General features: G+C 33.2%; 1 protein-coding gene across 1 annotated transcript in view; it reads left to right on the forward strand.

Moving 5' to 3' along the window:
* Window positions 1-4,992: 4,992 nt before the first annotated feature.
* The window catches only part of LOC145138733 (cytochrome P450 CYP72A219-like), a 44,995-nt gene continuing 32,308 nt past the window's right edge, over window positions 4,993-17,679 (forward strand). Inside the window, exons 1-3 of the mRNA XM_079072765.1 lie at window positions 4,993-5,415; window positions 5,491-5,708; window positions 5,798-6,042. Of these exons, the coding sequence (XP_078928891.1) occupies window positions 5,136-5,415; window positions 5,491-5,708; window positions 5,798-6,042 (743 nt within the window). The 5' untranslated portion in view covers window positions 4,993-5,135. The remainder of the gene's footprint in view (window positions 5,416-5,490; window positions 5,709-5,797; window positions 6,043-17,679) is intronic.

A 17,679-nucleotide genomic window follows, 5' to 3' on the forward strand; every position in this document is an offset into this window, starting at 1 on the left:
TAATCTATCAGAGTACTCATCTGACTAAGGTTACTCCCTAGGCTCTTCCTAGGTTCTCACACTTCTCTGCCATCAGCTGTTGAAGAACTCCTTATGATGTCAGCCATCTACCTCCTGAATATTATCATATTCAATTAGTAGTTGACTCCCATCATCGAGAGTTCCACAAAGCACGAAGCAAGCAGCATTCGGGCATCGAATAATCTCCACCCACACGCAAAACCACTCTATGTTACAACTCTATCTGTTCTACTCACACTCAAAAGGTGTCACCAAACTCAAACAACTCTACCCCACACGGGTATCTAACTACTCTCTCAGTAGGCTCCCCTAATGCTCATCTAGGTATCTCTCCTAGATTACTCCTCTACTCAAAGCTCTATCCCTGAAATATTCCTGCTGGATACTCTTACTCCGCACATACTCAAAGCAGATCACAGATAACAACAATTCCTAGACTAAGGCATCACAAATCAAGCAACTCTAGCCCTATTATATGGGATACCTAGCCTATCATCTAGCATGCATCACTAATATCTCAATAATAACACAAGTGAGTAAGGGTACTTTGGGAAATCACCGTTCGGGCTCTGGCTGATTGTACACACCGCTCCTTCTTGTTGTCTCTTAGAAACTCTTACTCGTTATAGAAAAATCTTTTCTTTTTGAAAACTTTTCTCAAATCCTCAGTTTGAGTCCAGACTTACCCGAAGGTACATCCGAATCCCTCAAACCAATGCTCTGATATCAACTTGTAACACCGTAAATTTTCAAATAAAATTTTCATTTAAAATCGCATAATTCTCATAACACATTTTATGAAAATATTATTTATTTAATTTATAAATCGCAACTCCATAATTATTTGATTCAAATTCAGGATCCTCAAAACATAACTCCTTCACTGATGTGTACAATCAAGCCGGTGCCTTCCCGCGATCCTGAGAAATGTGAAACACATACCACATAACACGGTAAGCACGAAGCTTAGTGAGTTCCCCAAAATACCACACACACAGCTCATTAGCCACTCGAGGCTATATCACTGTAAGACCCTCCGATCATTGTGTCTCAGTGGGACCCTCGAGTCCCATGATTCGTTGGACCCTATGGTCCGGTCTGTAAAGCTCCGCATAACATAAATCACAAACACATAATGCACAACATAAAACATAAGGCAAGATAACATAATACTCAATGTAAGAACATAAGACCCTCAGGTCACGCATAAGTACCACTCTAGGTAAAGTATAGTGAGCAGACTCACCTTCCGAATAAGCAAACAAATATCCTCGAACTCGAATCTCGAACTAGCCACCGCCTAACACATAGGGTAAATATCTCTAATTAATACTCGATTCTCAACTCTAAGTAACCACATGTTATTCTTCTCTCTCTAACTCTCGAATTGGGTAAAAGACCATTTTACCCCTCCATGGTCTCCATTACTCATGTTGACCAAACCCTAAAGTCCACATAAGTCAACTCGAGTCAACAGTCCATGTTTGACCCGACTCGTCGAGTGCACTCTTGCGACTCGTCGAGTCCCCTCGTTTCCTCAGAAGTCTCAAGAAAGTCCAGCTGAACTCGTCGAGTTGACCCCAACTCGCCGAGTTATCGCACAATCAAACCTATCGGGGCAAACCCTCACCGACTCGTCGAGTCGGCTCCTTGACTCGGCGAGTCTATTCGGACTCATAACTCATCCAATCGTTTTCAAGGCAGGGAACCTTCCCAAATTCTAGATTTGCACTCCTAAGGCTCATTAATCACGTAAAGTCACAAACTTTATGTTCATATATGGCATTTTGAGCTTAAAATGCCAAAACACACCTCAAAAAGGGTTTTTCACTTAAGATCACTATTATGGTTGGATAAAGCGGGGACTTTTAGACTCTAGGGACCTCCCATGGTCCAGATCTGAAGTTTAATCCCTCTCAATGAACATAAAACACTCAAGGTCCTCATATTTGGGTGGAAAAACCCTAGATTTATAAAATCATGAGATCTATACAAAATAATGAGAAAGGTGCAAGCTTTATACCTTTCCCAGAAGCTCTGAAGAGGAACAATCTCAGATCTAGCAGCACCTTCTTGTCCCTTGGCTTGGAATTCTTCTCTCTTCTTCACAAGATGCACCAAACACTCACAATTAGCCAAGCACTCTTTCTCAAAGCTCAAAGGTCGTCTAGGGATTGTTATCAGGGAAGTGTAGCCGCAAATGAGGCTATAAGTGCCTTTAAATAGGCCCCAACCCACGTAAATTAGGGTTTCTCTGCCCAGCACCTACTCGGTGAGTCATCTCTCTGACTCGTCGAGTCCACTCATTAAATCCACGTGGCCAACCCGACCCTACTCGGCGAGTCGGACTCACAACTCGTCGAGTTACTCCATACATCTCAAAGATAAACACACATTAATGCATCTGAAAGTCCGGATGTTACATTGGAGATGCCTAGCTTGGAAAGAGGGTTATAGATCCAGAAACTCTCCATTTGTTGCAGTCCTTTTGAGGTATAAAGTCGATACCTTGCCTTGTTTTTACCTAGATCTCATTGTTTGATGTTTTAGCTTGATTTTGGGTTTATGTTTGGGTTGTCCCAAGAAGTTGAGGGTTCCAGGGGTTATTATGCTAGATCTAGCCCTTTCATGACCTCTCTTGGCTTAAAGTTGAAAGCTTTACTAGGTTCTAGGTTCCCTTCATGCAAAAAGTCCCTTATTAAACCCTTTCGTGTCCTAGGGTTCATTTCTGGCATGCATGGACGTAAAGTTGGAAACTTTACGTGATTTTCCAGCCTTGGGATGCTAGATCTGTGTTTCGGGACTGTATTTTGAGAGTTTAAGGGCTTAATGGGTTAAGTCTAACTCTTTTGAGACTAGAGTTCAGGTTTGAGCCCATTATGGTGGTTCTAAGGATAAAGGTGGAAACTTTACCCATATAGACATCATTTTGGAAGGAGATATGATATTTTGGAGTCCCTAGATTCAATGGAAACAGCTTAATACATTAAGTTGTTGGGTTTCTGGCCAACTCGGCGAGTTCATTGGTGAACTCGACAAGTTGATAGGATTTTTCCCGATCTGAACAGTTAATGGAGGAACTCGACGAGTTGGAGGAAACAACTCGGCGAGTTAGGTCAACTCAGGGAGTTGACTTTGAATTTTGACCTTGACCTTTGACCAAGTTGACATATAAGGGACTTTGGGGCATTTAAGTTGAATTTAAGGAATAGTTTTTGTTTATTCAGTAGAGCTGACACTCGGAGCCAGGACCTAGTCAGCTATCGTTTAGTATTCAAGGTAAGTCTCCTCACCATACCAATAGGTCTAGGGCACCAAGGTCGGCCTATATATGTTATGTAGCTGTAATAGTTATGTATTCAATGAATGTGCTAGAATTATGATATATATTATGTGAAGAACATGGGGGGAACTCATGGCAACTGGTTAATACCATGGGGGAGCCCATGGCACACGGGTGTAAGACCACGGGGGTAGCCCATGACATTCCGAATGAAGACCATAGAGGGAGTTCATGACATCTCTATGTGTATGTTTGCATGTCAATTATGTGGATTTGTGGTTGGGTATGTATGGGGAACTCACTAAGCATTAGCTTATAGTTTGTTGGTTGTTTCAGGTACTTTAGGATCTAAGGGCAAGGGCCCGACGTGATGGTGCATCGTGCACTCTCAAGCATTTTTACCCATTAGTTACCTGGACACTCTGATCTTTCTAAATAAAATGTGAATGTATTGGATTTTTAGGAACAACTTATGATATGAATTTCTAATTATTAAACATGAATGGTTAATATCTAAATGAAAATTTTTGCTTGAAATTTTGGGTCGTTACATAACAGCATCAATTTATTTTTTTGCTTTGATATTTGTTTTTTATCATTTATACAAATTTGATTGTCTATGTTGCTAATTACTAATTAGTAAACAAAAATCTAGCCTCCCTTGGCCTTTAACTGTTCTGCCGATTGACATCATAAGTTGCCTAAAATGTATTTAGATATGTAAATCTTTTTAAAATATATTTTTAGAAAAATTGTAAAAAAAAATCACTATATTAACACAAATATTCGATTTTGACACCGAATTATTTTTTACGCAATTATGTCACTATATTTACAATTTTATTGCAATATCAACCAAATGATATGTTCTACATGTTCTCCCGGTAACCACTTTTCCCGAATTACAATTTTGTTGTAATATCAACCAAATAAACATTGTATTTTAATTTTATTCAAAATATTACAATACATTGTTTCAAAAGAAATATATTACAACATATTTTTCGAAAAAATTAATGCGAAAAAACTATTATGAAATAGTCATAAAAATATTGAAAAAAAAATATAAAATCATTATAATTTTATATTTTATAAATGAAATCTCATTAAATATTTAATACAAACAACTAATTAGTAAATAAATAAAAAATATTTAAAACTAAAAATTATTTAAGAAAGATAAAATAAAAATACTATAATACTCCGAGTTGATTTTGAAGGTACATGTGCTGTTCGCCTATTAATATATATTTTTTCGTGAAATTCTATAACATCTTAGATAATAATCTTTCTCTGCATAATATGTTTCTACTTTTGAATTCTTTGTTATATGTTAAATAAATATGGTTAGCAAATATGATTATCTTTTTCTTTCATGTTAATAATTTTATGTTATTTTTTTCATTAAAATATGTAAAGATTGTAAAACTTAAATTAACCGGTTTTAAAATTGTAAAAAAGGTGTGTTTGTATTATAAAGAGATGGTAAAATGATTATCTATTTACTTAATCTAAATGGCTTTAAAATTGTGAAAAATAGTGTGTTGAGATTTTGATGACTGTGTAGAGTATGTATCTGACGATCTATTAGATATCCACCCCGACTACAGGTTTGACGGATTGAATGACATCAATCATTCAATCTTATAAATTAAATAGTTGAGATTTTGGACCAAAAGACTAAGAAATACAACTGTGGGACTAATGTTGTTGGTTGTTAAATAGATCAGGGCATACTTTATGTAATTTAGTATTAATCAGCTCGTGATGTCAACCACAGGATCTCATATACACGCCAACCGGTGGTAATAATCTTATCTTCACCCCAAAAATGGTAGCAACAGTGGGTAAAGTTTTGATCGCCTTGGCTATAACAATAATCGTGAGCTGGGGATGGAAAGTACTATATTGGGTCTGGTTGAAGCCAAAGAAGCTAGAGAAGTTGTTGAGAAAACAAGGGTATAAAGGTAATTCATACAAGTTGCTGATTGGTGACATCGTAGAGCTTGCAACAATGGTGAAGGAAGCTAGATCAAAGTCTATTCATCCCATCTCCCATGATATTTCTTCACATGTCATGCCTTTTGATCACCATGTCTTCAACAAATACGGTATTTTTCTCCACAAATAGTTTTATAAAGGATACCTTTTGTTCTAAAATCCCTATATTCGTTATTTCGTTACAGGTAAAAAGTCATATATATGGTTCGGGCCAAACCCGAGGATTTTTATCATGGACCCAGAACTGATCAAGGAGATATTATCAAGACCCGACGAGTTTCAGAAGCCGCATCCTGAGGCATTCCGTGATAGCATCGTTGGTGGACTTGTAATCTCTGAGGGTCGTAAATGGGAAAGTCATCGTCAAATAATCAGTCCAGCTTTTAATGTTGAAAGTATGAAGGTCAGTGTCGACGTCTTTACTTTAATTACACTGATCATGTTTTATCTTCAAAATCTAAAGCAATTTGTTTGGTTTAATGGTGCACATAGAGTATGTTCACAGCAATTTGTTCGAGCTGTAGTGAAATGACCAAGAAATGGGAGCTTCTCACTGCGTCAACTGGTGTGGTGGACGTTGATGTTTGGCCCTACATCGATGACTTTGCTGGAGATGTCATTTCAAGAACAGCATTCAGCAGCAGTTTCGAGGAAGGAAAGAAGATATTTCAAATCCAAAAGGAACAAATGGATCTTGCTATCCAACTGTTGTTCATACTTTATCTTCCTGGAGCAAGGTACCAATGATTTTAATTACAATTGGACTATGTTTATCATGAATCATGATCGGTCACACACGTTTTCTTTAAAAAACAATAGATATTTTATTCAAATATACAACCAACTAAATCTGAATTTTAGCATTTTTCAACAAACTAGCATCATCAAAAATATATTTTATATAAAAACTTGATATATATATATATATATATATATATATATATATATATATATATATATATATATATATATATATATATATAACCTTCGTCTGATAATAAAAAAATAGTTATTAGTGTAATTTGTTATTTTCTCATAATTTATATTCTTTTAATTGCTCTATAAAATTGATATTTGTCATTTGTTATTTTTTTTTAAATATTGATGTTGATAATAAATTAAACAATTATTTACTTGATCCTTCATTTTTAGGATAAATTTAAATTTGTATCGTACAAGTTTTGGTTATGATTACCAATAATTAATTGTATTTTTATATTGAAAATCTTAAAAAATCATGTTTAATTAAGAATTTATTGAAATTAATTGATTAATAATAATGAGTTTTTACTATAAAAAATTAATTATTTTTGTAACAGTAGTTCCCACGAGCTATAAACTAGTATTATAATATTTATAGGAAATTAAAAATCATAAATTTCACTATATTTTTTTATAGTTTTTCAATAAATATATATTATCTAATAAATGACAATTAAATATAAGTAACAACATACAATAAAATATGACAATCATATTCAGCTAGTGGAAATGGTCAATGTTATGATATTAGATCAGCCAGCCATTTTTCATTTTTTTTTTCTTATAAGCAATCGTGGGTATTATGATATTAAATCTTTTTTCTTTTATACACCCAATCGGTGCAAAAACGACATTCAACTTATTGGGTCAAATAATATAAAACCGTTTTTGAAATTGAACTAGGTGTAGGTGTAACTTGTAAGACCATATAATTATTATATGAGTTAATTAAAAAAATAAAAAAATAAATATGTCTAAATATTTAAAAACTTTGGATTTATAACAAATAAGAAAAATAATGAATTATTAAAATTGATTTTTTTTATCTTTTAAATTTAAATAAATAAACAAAATAAAATAATGTGCTTTAATTTGATAATTTTAAAATAAAAAGGTAAGTACATTAATGAAATTGATATTAATTTATTAATAAATTTATTTTAATTATTACATTAAAGTGTTATGTGAAATTTATTAAAATAGAAAAACCCATAAAATGACATGTGGAAAAGAAATTAATTCAGAATAACCATAAAATGACATTTGACAAATTGAATGAGAATATAACATGTGACAAAAAAACTTTTATTTATTAGAGTAGATTATTACATTTTAACGTAGTCTTTTTTTTTTATTTTTTTTTGTTTATTATAGTTAATCACTTTATTAAATAATATTTTATTTTACTATTTACTTTAATATATTTTTTAAATTTTATTATATATTTTTAAATTATTTTATATTAATCATTTTTTAATATTTTTCTTTTTAGAATAGCCGAATTTTATAAAAATCACCCGCTAGCAAGAAGCTAGACAAAAACAAAAGTCAAAGAAACATTAAACAATAGACCACATAGCATCTGGACAGTTAATAGCGTCGAGATCTCAACGAGATCTCGGTGGGATAGCGTTTCGTAGGTCTTTGCCAATTAACGCTCATAATAGCGGAGCCGGTAATATCGCCGAGATTAGACGAGATTGGCCGTTATTTGCCGCTATTTCGATTTCGAGATCTCGGTTTTTTACCGCTATTTCACAAAATCGATTTTAGCTATGCAGATTGTTTTTTCTTTTTGATTCTATCACTTTTTTCCTTCTTTTATCGATTAATTTTATATATGGAAACGATTAACTTATTTATAAGGAAATTTTAATTGATTGATTTTACTTAATTCAATGAATTGATTGGGTTAAGATTTTGGAATAAAGGAGCTGTGTATTTCTCTTCTATTATATATATATATATATATATATATATATATATATATATATATATTATAAAAGTCAAAAAATTATTGAGTTAGACATAGCATGTGGATGAATATTTTTCACCTTTCAAATAGTTTCCTTTAACTATTTAGTTATTATTTTGATAATGTAGAATATGATGATATGTAGTATAAATACTAATCAAATGTGAAAGAAATAAACACACCATGTTGAATACAATCTTCTAAGTGTTCAAGAATCCTCTCAAATCTCCTTTTATTTTATAATGTTTTAGTTTAATTTTCTTAGTTTTAGTTTTAATTACATCAAATTTATAACACGTTATTAGCACGAAAGCTCTAATCACGGTTATTAAACAAGTGGAAATCACATCTATCTTAATCAAGGTATGTATTACTTAGTAAAAACATTATTAATTATAAAAACCTCTATCATATTAAAAAAAATACTAATTGTTATAAATTTGATGTAATTAAAACTAAAACAAACAAAATTAAACTAAACCATTATAAAATAAAAGAAGGAGATTTGAGAGGATTCTTGAACACTTAGAAGATTGTATTCAAGATGATGTGTTTATTTCTTTTACATTTGATGGGTATTTATACTACATATCATTCTATTCTTACATCATCAAAATAGTAAATAAACAGTTAAAGGACACTATTTGAAGGGTGAAAAATGTCCATCCAGATGCTATGTCTAACTCAATAATTTATGACTTTTATAACACCCCCCTTGGATGACATTTTTTCAAATCTGAGTTCAACCTCGAAGTACTGCCTGATTAAAAACCTTGCTAAAAAAACCCGGCGAGAAAAAAACTTTAACGAAGGGGAAAAGAGTGCAGTATATAGTTGACTCCCCTTCATTTAGACATCTGTTACGTTACATGTTATGCACATGTCGCATTCCGATGGCATGTACATGTTTTCTAAATATTACAGTAGGAAGTTCTTTCGTGAAGAGGTTTGCTACATTGTTGCTAGATTGAATATATTCTATCTCAACCTTTTGATCTTTTATAAGCTCTTGAATGTACTCAAAAAACTTTGGAGGTATGTGTTTTGTCCTGTCACTCTTGATATATCCTTCTTTCATTTGAGTGACACATGTTAAGTTATCTTCGTAAATTAAAGTTTGACCTTTATCTTTATCTAGTCCACATGAAGACAAAATGAGTTGTCTCGTCGATCTTAACCATGCGCATTCTCTACTAGCTTCATTTAATACAATTACTTCAGCATGATTTGAGGATGTGGCGACAAGTTTTTGCTTTTGAGAGCGCCAGGAAATTGTGGTGCCTCCGTTCATGAATACGTATCTAGTTTGAGATCTAGCTTTATGAGGATCAGATAAATAGTCTGCATCTGCATGACCAATCAAACCTTGTTTTCAATCATTAGGATAAAATAACCCTAAATCAGTAGTTCCTCGAAGATATCGCAAAATATGCTTAATCCCATTCCAATGTCTTTTTGTTGGGGATGAACTGAACTTTGCTAGCAAGTTTACAACGAAAGAAATGTCAGGTCTAGTACAATTGGTAAGATACATAAGAGCCCCAATTTCATTTGGATATGGTACTTCTGGACCTAGAACTTCTTTATTTTCTTATCGGGGACGAAATGGATCTTTGTCAATATTTAATGATCTAACAACCATTGGGGTGCTTAAAAGATTGGCATTGGCCATATTGAAACATTTCAAGACTCTTTCTGTATAATTTGATATTCCGTTAGACATATGCTCAATCTGCAAACCAAGAAAATATTTGGTTTTACCAAGATCTTTCATTTTAAATTCTTTCCTTAAAAGTTCAATCACTTGTAAGATTTCTTTATTCGTTCCAATGATGTTTAGATCATCAACGTAGACCGCTATAATCACATACCCAGATGTTGTTTTCTTAATAAATACACATGGACAAATAGTGTTATTTTTATAACCTTTATTTGTCAAATAATGGCTTAAATGATTTTACCACATGCATCCAGATTGCTTTAACCCATACAAAGATCTTTGCAATTTTATAGAATATATTTCTTTGGGTGTTGTACGTAATGCTTCAGCCATTTTAAATCCTTCACGTATTTTCATATAGATATCACTATCAAGTGATCCATACAAGTAAGATGTAACAACATCCATAAGGCGCATCTCTAAATTTTCAGAGACTGACAAGCTAATTAAATACCTAAAAGTGCTTGCATCTATTACCGATGAATAAGTTTTCTCATAATCAATTCCAGGTCTTTGAGAGAAACCTTGAGCCACAAGCCTAACCTTGTATCTTACAATTTCGTCTTTCACATTTCTTTTTTGTACGAAGATCCATCTATACCCTAAGAAGATAATAGCCCTAAAAACCTTTCTCTTGTTAAGAGAATTTAATTCAACTTGCATATCCTCCTTCAATTTAGCCCAATCATTTCTTCTTTGAGATTTATGAATGATAAAGGTTCGAGATCATCATTCATAATATCAGATGCAAATGAATAAGAAAATATTGCACATATATTATCAGTTTTATATTGGTCACATTCTATTTGTTTGACCATAATTTAGTACAATATCTTCCTTTCCTAGGGGAATTTTGATATTTCGTGTTTTTTCCAGGAACACTTTCCTCATGATCTACTGCATTTTCTACTCTTCTTTTTCGTGGGTTCTTATCCTTAGAACCAAATGGTCTTCCATGCTTCAAGCGTGTTTTAGACTCTTAAGTGACTTTATCATCAGATTGTCCATATGGAATTTAAATTCGAGCTGGAACATTGACAGCTGGTATATATGATTTAGTCACCCTTTTCATGCCAGTAAATGCATCAGGCAATTGATTTGCGATTTCTTGGAAATTCGTTATCTTTTGAACTTCTATTTCACATTGCTCTGTACGAGGGTCAAGATATGATAAAGAAGGCTCATACCATGAAACATCATTTTCTATAATCTTCTTTTCTCCCCCTAATGATGGGAAATATGCCTCATCAAATTGGCAATCAACTAGGTGCAGTAAAAACATCACCTATTAAAGGTTCAAGATATCTTATAATAGATATTGGCTCATAACCAACATATATTCCCAACCTTCTTTGAGGACCCATTTTTGTCCTTTGTGGTGGTTCAATGGGGACGTATACTGCACACCCAAAAATTCTAAATGGAATATATTTGGCTCTTGACCAAAAGCAAGTTGTAGGGGAGAATATACATGATATGAACTTGGTCTCATGCATATCAATGATCCAACATGTAAGATTTCATGGCCCCAAACATAAAAATGAGGCTTGGTTCTCATTATCAATGGTCTAGCTATTAGTTGGAGATGTTTAATCAGTGATTCAACTAAACCATTTTGTGTGTGTACATGAGCAACTGGATGCTCAACGAAAATTCCTACAGACATACAATAGTCATTAAATGCTTGTGAAGTAAATTCACCAGCATTATCAAGTCTCACTATCTTGATACTATAATCAAGGAAATGTGCCCTTAATTTAATAATCTGAGCAAGAAACTTTGCAAATGCCAAATTACGAGTTGATAATAGGAAAACATGAGACTATTTGCTACATGCATCTATTAGGACCATAAAGTATCTAAATGATCCAGATGGTGGATGAATTGGTCCATATATATCACCTTGAGTTCTTTCTAGAAATCTAGGTGACTCCCTTTCAACTTTCATTGGAGAATGTTTTATAATTAACTTTCCAAGGGAACAAGATGTACACGGTCTTATGCTACTGGATTGAGGGAACTTCTAGTCCTTCAACGGGTGCCCATGCATATTCTCAATTATCCTTCGCATCATTGTTAATCCCAGGTGGCCCAACCTATCACGACCTAGACCTCCACCACAGCCACACCCTCGTCCACATGTATTGTTTTGATAACCATCAATATTTTAGCATTTTCTTATGGAAGTGCTACTGATCCCGTTGGACGAGATTCATGGTTTTTCATCAAGAGCTCATTGTTTTACTCTACAACAAGCAAGCATGCATTCAGTTCAGAATATTTTGTGAACTTTTGGAACCGATATTGTTACATCAAGGTAATGTTTGTTTCATGAAATGTGGAGTAAGTTTTCTCCAACATATCTTCATCACTAACTTCTTGTCCACAATACTTGAGTTATGAACATATTCTGAACAAAGCTGAGTTGTATTCATTTATCTTGAAGTCTTGAAACCTCAGTGTTCGCCATTCATCTTGCATTTGGAAGTATAAATTCTTTTTGATGATCAAATCTTTCTTTCAAGAGATTTCATAGAATACTTGGATCATTAATATGAAGATATTCAAATCTTAACATTTCATCAATATGCTTACGAAGGAAAACTTATGCTTTCGTCTTGTCTTGTGCCAATAAATTATTAAATTCATATATAGCATTTGAGATTTCCATGGACTCAAGATGCATTTTTACATCTATCATCCATGACACATAGTTTTTCCCACTAACTTCAAGTGCTGCAAACTCGAGCTTTGCAATGTTGGACATATAGTAACTATAAATTTAAATAAAATAACAAGATGAAAATTAAAATCCATTTAATACTTGAAGTTAGTGGGAAAACTATGTGCCATGGATGATAGATGTAAAAATGCATCTTGAGTCTATGGAAATCTCAAATGCTATATATGAATTTAATAATTTCTTGGCACAAGACAAGGCGAAAGCACAAGTTTTCCTTCGTAAGCATATTGATGAAATTTTAAGATTTGAATATCTTGATATTATTGATCCAAGTATTCTCTTGAATCTCTTGAAAGAAAGATTTGATCATCAAAAGGAATTTATACTTCCAAATGTTAGAGACGAGTGGAGAACACTGAGGTTTCAAGACTTCAAGAAAGTAAATGAATACAACTCCGCTTTGTTCAGAATATGTTCATAACTCAAGTATTGTGGAAAAGAAGTTACTGATGAATATATGTTGGAGAAAACTTACTCTACATTTCATGAAACAAACATTACCTTGATGCAACAATATCTGTTGCAAAAGTTCACAAAATATTCTGAACCGAATGCATGCTTGCTTTTTGTAGAGTAAAACAATGAGCTCTTGATGAAAAACCATGATTCTCGTCCAACGGGATCAGTAGCACTTCCAGAAGCAAATGCTACAAATACTGATGGTTATCAAAACAATACATGTGGACGAGGGTGTGGCTGTGGTGGAGGACGAGGTTGTAGCTATTTTAATCAAAACCAAAGCCATAATCAGAACCATAATTTTGGTCGTGGACAAGGTAATAATCATGGTCGTGGACAAAAAATGATTAATTACCAATCTTTACAAAGAAACAATATCCATACACAAGAAAAGGCCAAAGTGGCAAGGCATGATGTTGGGACATCACAAAAATCTGATGGTTCATGTTATAGGTGTGGTAGCACAGGCCATTGGTCAAGGACCTGTCTCACACGTGCACATCTTTGTCAACTTTATCAAGAGTCCATTAAAGGAAAATGAAAAGAAGCAAACCTCATTGATAATGTTGAATCCACTCCGCTAACTGTTGCTAATTTCTGCAATGACATGGAAGACATAAACTTAAAATTTATGTTATTGTTCTTGTAAACCTGTTTTTCCTTCCTTTGTTTTTCATGTAATGTCTTTCCTACAATAAATGAACTTTCTTAGTAATAATTAATGTGATTATGTTTATTGGCTTATTATTTCTTTCATATGTGAAGTTTAATATGAGTCCAACTGGAACACAACACCAAGAAAAAGATTGGAGATCTTTGTATAGAAGATAATGGTAGCACGCATACTATTTTGAAATCAAAGAAATATTTTTCAAAATTAGTACCAACAAAAACAGTCATACATACAATATCAGGTCCTGCAGACTTGATAGAGGGAACTGGGAATGCCCAATTTATATTACCAAATGGTACGAGCTTTTGTATAGAAACTGTCTCATTTTCTCCAAAGTCTAATAGAAACTTACTAAGTTTCAATGACATATATTTCAAAGGATATGACACAAAAACTGTGACCATTGAAAATAAGAAATATATGTATATTATAGACAAAAACCATGTGCTTGAAAACTACCAACACTTAATTTTGGTTTGCATTATACATATATACATATGATTGAATCGAATATGGCAGTCTAAGAAAAACATTGTGATCCTGGGACATTCAGTTGATCACATGATAGGTTGGGCCACCCAGGATTAACAATGATGCGAAGGATAACTGAGAATACACATGGACACCCATTGAAGGACCATAAGTTCCCTCAATCCAGTAGCATAAGACCATGTACATCTTGTTCCATTGGAAACTTAATTATAAAACATTCTCTAATGAAAGTTGAAAGAGAATCACCTAGATTTCTAGAAAGAATTCAAGGTGATATATGTGGGCCAATTCATCAACCATCTAGACCATTTAGATACTTTATGGTCCTATTAGATGCATCCAACAAATGGTCTCATGTTTTCCTATTATCAACTCATATTGTGGCATTTGCAAAGTTTCTTGCTCAAATTATTAAATTAAGGGAACATTTCCCTGATTATAGTATCAAAAGAGTGAGACTTGATAATGCTGATGAATTTACTTCACAAGCATTTAATGATTATTGTATGTCTGTAGGAATTGTTGTTGAGAATCCAGTTGCTCATGTTCACATACAAAATGGTTTAGCTGAATAACTTATTAAACATCTCCAGCTAATAGCTAGACCATTGATAATCAGAACCAAGCCTCATGTTTATGTTTGGGGCCATGCAATCTTACATGCTGGATCATTGATACGCATGAGACCAAGTTCATATCATGTATATTCTCCCCTACAACTTGCTTTTGGTCAAGAGCCAAATATATCACATTTGATAATTTTTGGGTGTTCAGTATATGTCCCCATTAAACCACCACAAAGGAAAAAAAATGGTTCCTCAAAGAAGGTTGGGAATATATGTTGGTTATGAGCCAGTCTCTATTATAAGATATCTTGAACCTTTAATATGTGATGTTTTTACAACACGCTTAGTTGATTTCCAATTTGACGAGGCGGATTTCTCATCATTAGGGGGTGAAAAGAAGATTATAGAAAAGGGTTTAATGGTATGATCCTTCTTTATCATATCTTGACCCACGCACAAATCAATGTGAAATGGAAGTTCAAAAGATAATGCATTTCCAAGAAATGGAAAATCAATTGCCTGATGCATTTACTGATACGAAAAGGGTGACTAAATCATATATATCAACTGCCATTTTTCTAGCTCGAACTGAAATTCCATATGGACAATCTGATGATAAAGTCACTCATGAGTCTAAAACATGCATGAAGCGTGGAAGATCATTTGGTTCTAAGGATAAGAACCCACGGAAAAGAAGAGTATAAAATGCACTAGATCATGAGGAAAGTGTTCCTGGAGAAACACGAAATATCAAAATTCCCCCAGGAAAGGAAGATGTTGTACTAAATTATGGTCAAACAAATAGAATATGTGACCAAAATGAAAATGATAATATAAGTGCAATATTTTCTTATTCAGTTGTATATGATATTATGAATGATGATCATGAACCTTTATCACTCATAAATGTCAAAGAACAAATGATTGGGCTAAATGGAAAGAGGTTATGCAAGTTGAATTAAATTCTATTAACAAGAGAAAGGTTTTTGGGGCTATTATCTTCTCACCTGGAGTTGTGAAACCATTAGGGTATAGATGGATCTACGTACGAAAAAGAAATGAGAAAGACGAAATTGTTAGATACAAGGCTCGGCTTGTGGCTCAAGGTTTTTTTTAAAGATCTGGAATTGATTATGAGGAAACTTATTCATCGGTAATGGATGCAAGCATTTTTAGGTATTTAATCAGCTTGACAGTCTCTGAAAATTTAGAGATGTGCCTTATGGATGTTGTTACAGCTTAATTGTATGGATCACTTGATAGTGATATCTATACGAAAATCCCTGAAGGATTTAAAATGCCTGAAGCATTACGTACAAAACCCAAATAAATGTATTCTATAAAATTGCAAATATCTTTGTATGGGTTAAAGCAATCTGGACACATGTGGTACAATCGTTTAAGAGATTATTTGACAAGTAAAGGATATAAAAGTAACTCTATTTGTCCATGCGTATTTATTAAGAAAACAACATCCGGGTATGTGATTATAGCGGTCTATGTTGATGATCTAAACATCATTGGAACGAATAAAGAAATCCTAGAAGTGATTGAACTTTTAAAGAAAGAATTTGAAATGAAAGATCTTGGTAAAACCAAATATTGTCTTGGTTTACAGCTTTAGCATAACACAATACTTTTACATCAATCAAATTATATAAAAAGAGTCTTGAAATGTTTCAATATGGACGATGTTAATCCTTTAAGCACCCCAATGGTTGTTAGATCATTAAATATCGACAAAGATCGATTCCGTCCTCGGGAATAAAATGAAGAAGTTTTTGGTCCAGAAGTACCATATCTAAATGCAATTGCGGCTCTTATGTATCTTACCAATTATACTAGACCTGACATTTCTTTCGCTATAAACTTGCTAGCAAGGTTCAGTTCATCCCCAACAAAAAGACATTGGAATGCGATTAAGCATATTTTACGATATCCTCGAGGAACTACTGATTTAGGGTTATTTTATCCTAATGATTCAAAACATGGTTTGATTGGTTATGCAGATGCAGGCTATTTATCTGATCCTCATAAAGTTAGATCTCAAACTGGATACGTATTCATGAAAGGAGGCACCACAATTTCATGGCGCTCTCGAAAGCAAACACTTATCGCCACATCCTCAAATCATGTTGAAGTAATTGCACTAAATGAAGCTAGAAGAGAATGCACATGGTTAAGATCGATGAGACAACTCATTTTGTCTTCATGTTGACTAGATAAATATAAAGATCCAACTTTAATTTATGAATATAACTTAGCATGTGTCACTCAAATGAAAGAAGGATATATCAAGAGCGACAGGACAAAACACATATCTTCAAAGTTTTTTGAGTACATTTAAGAGCTTATAAAAAATCAAAAAGGTTGAGATAGAATATGTTCAATCTAGCAACAATGTAGCAGACCTCTTCACGAAAGCCCTTCCTACTGTAAGCTTCAGAAAACATGTACATGGCATCGGAATGCGACATATGCATAACACGTAACGTAACATATGTGTAAATGAGGGGAGTCAACTATATACTGCATTATTTTTCCTTTCGTTGAAGTTTTTTTCGGCTGGGTTTTCTTTAGTAAGGTTTTTAATGAGGCAATACTTCAAGGTTGAACTCAGATTTGAAAAAATGTCATCAAAGGGGGAGTGTAATAAAAGTAATAAAATTATTGAGTTAGACATAGCATGTGGATGAACATTTTTCATCCTTCAAATAGTTTCCTTTAACTATTTAGTTACTATTTTGATAATGTAAGAATATGATGATATGTAGTATAAATACTCATTAAATGTGAAAGAAATAAACACACAATCTTAAATATAATCTTCTAAGTGTTCAAGAATCCTCTCAAATCTTCTTCTTTAGTTCATAATGTTAGTTTTAGCTTTAATTACATCAAATTTATATATATATATATATATATATATATATATATATATAAACCGTTATCGCACCGCGAGAACCACTATTTTAAATCACGGC

Source organism: Lactuca virosa, chromosome 9 (assembly GCF_052849685.1).
Source record: "Lactuca virosa cultivar CGN04683 chromosome 9, Lactuca_virosa_CGN04683_v6, whole genome shotgun sequence".
NCBI classification, from domain to species: Eukaryota; Viridiplantae; Streptophyta; class Magnoliopsida; order Asterales; family Asteraceae; genus Lactuca; species Lactuca virosa.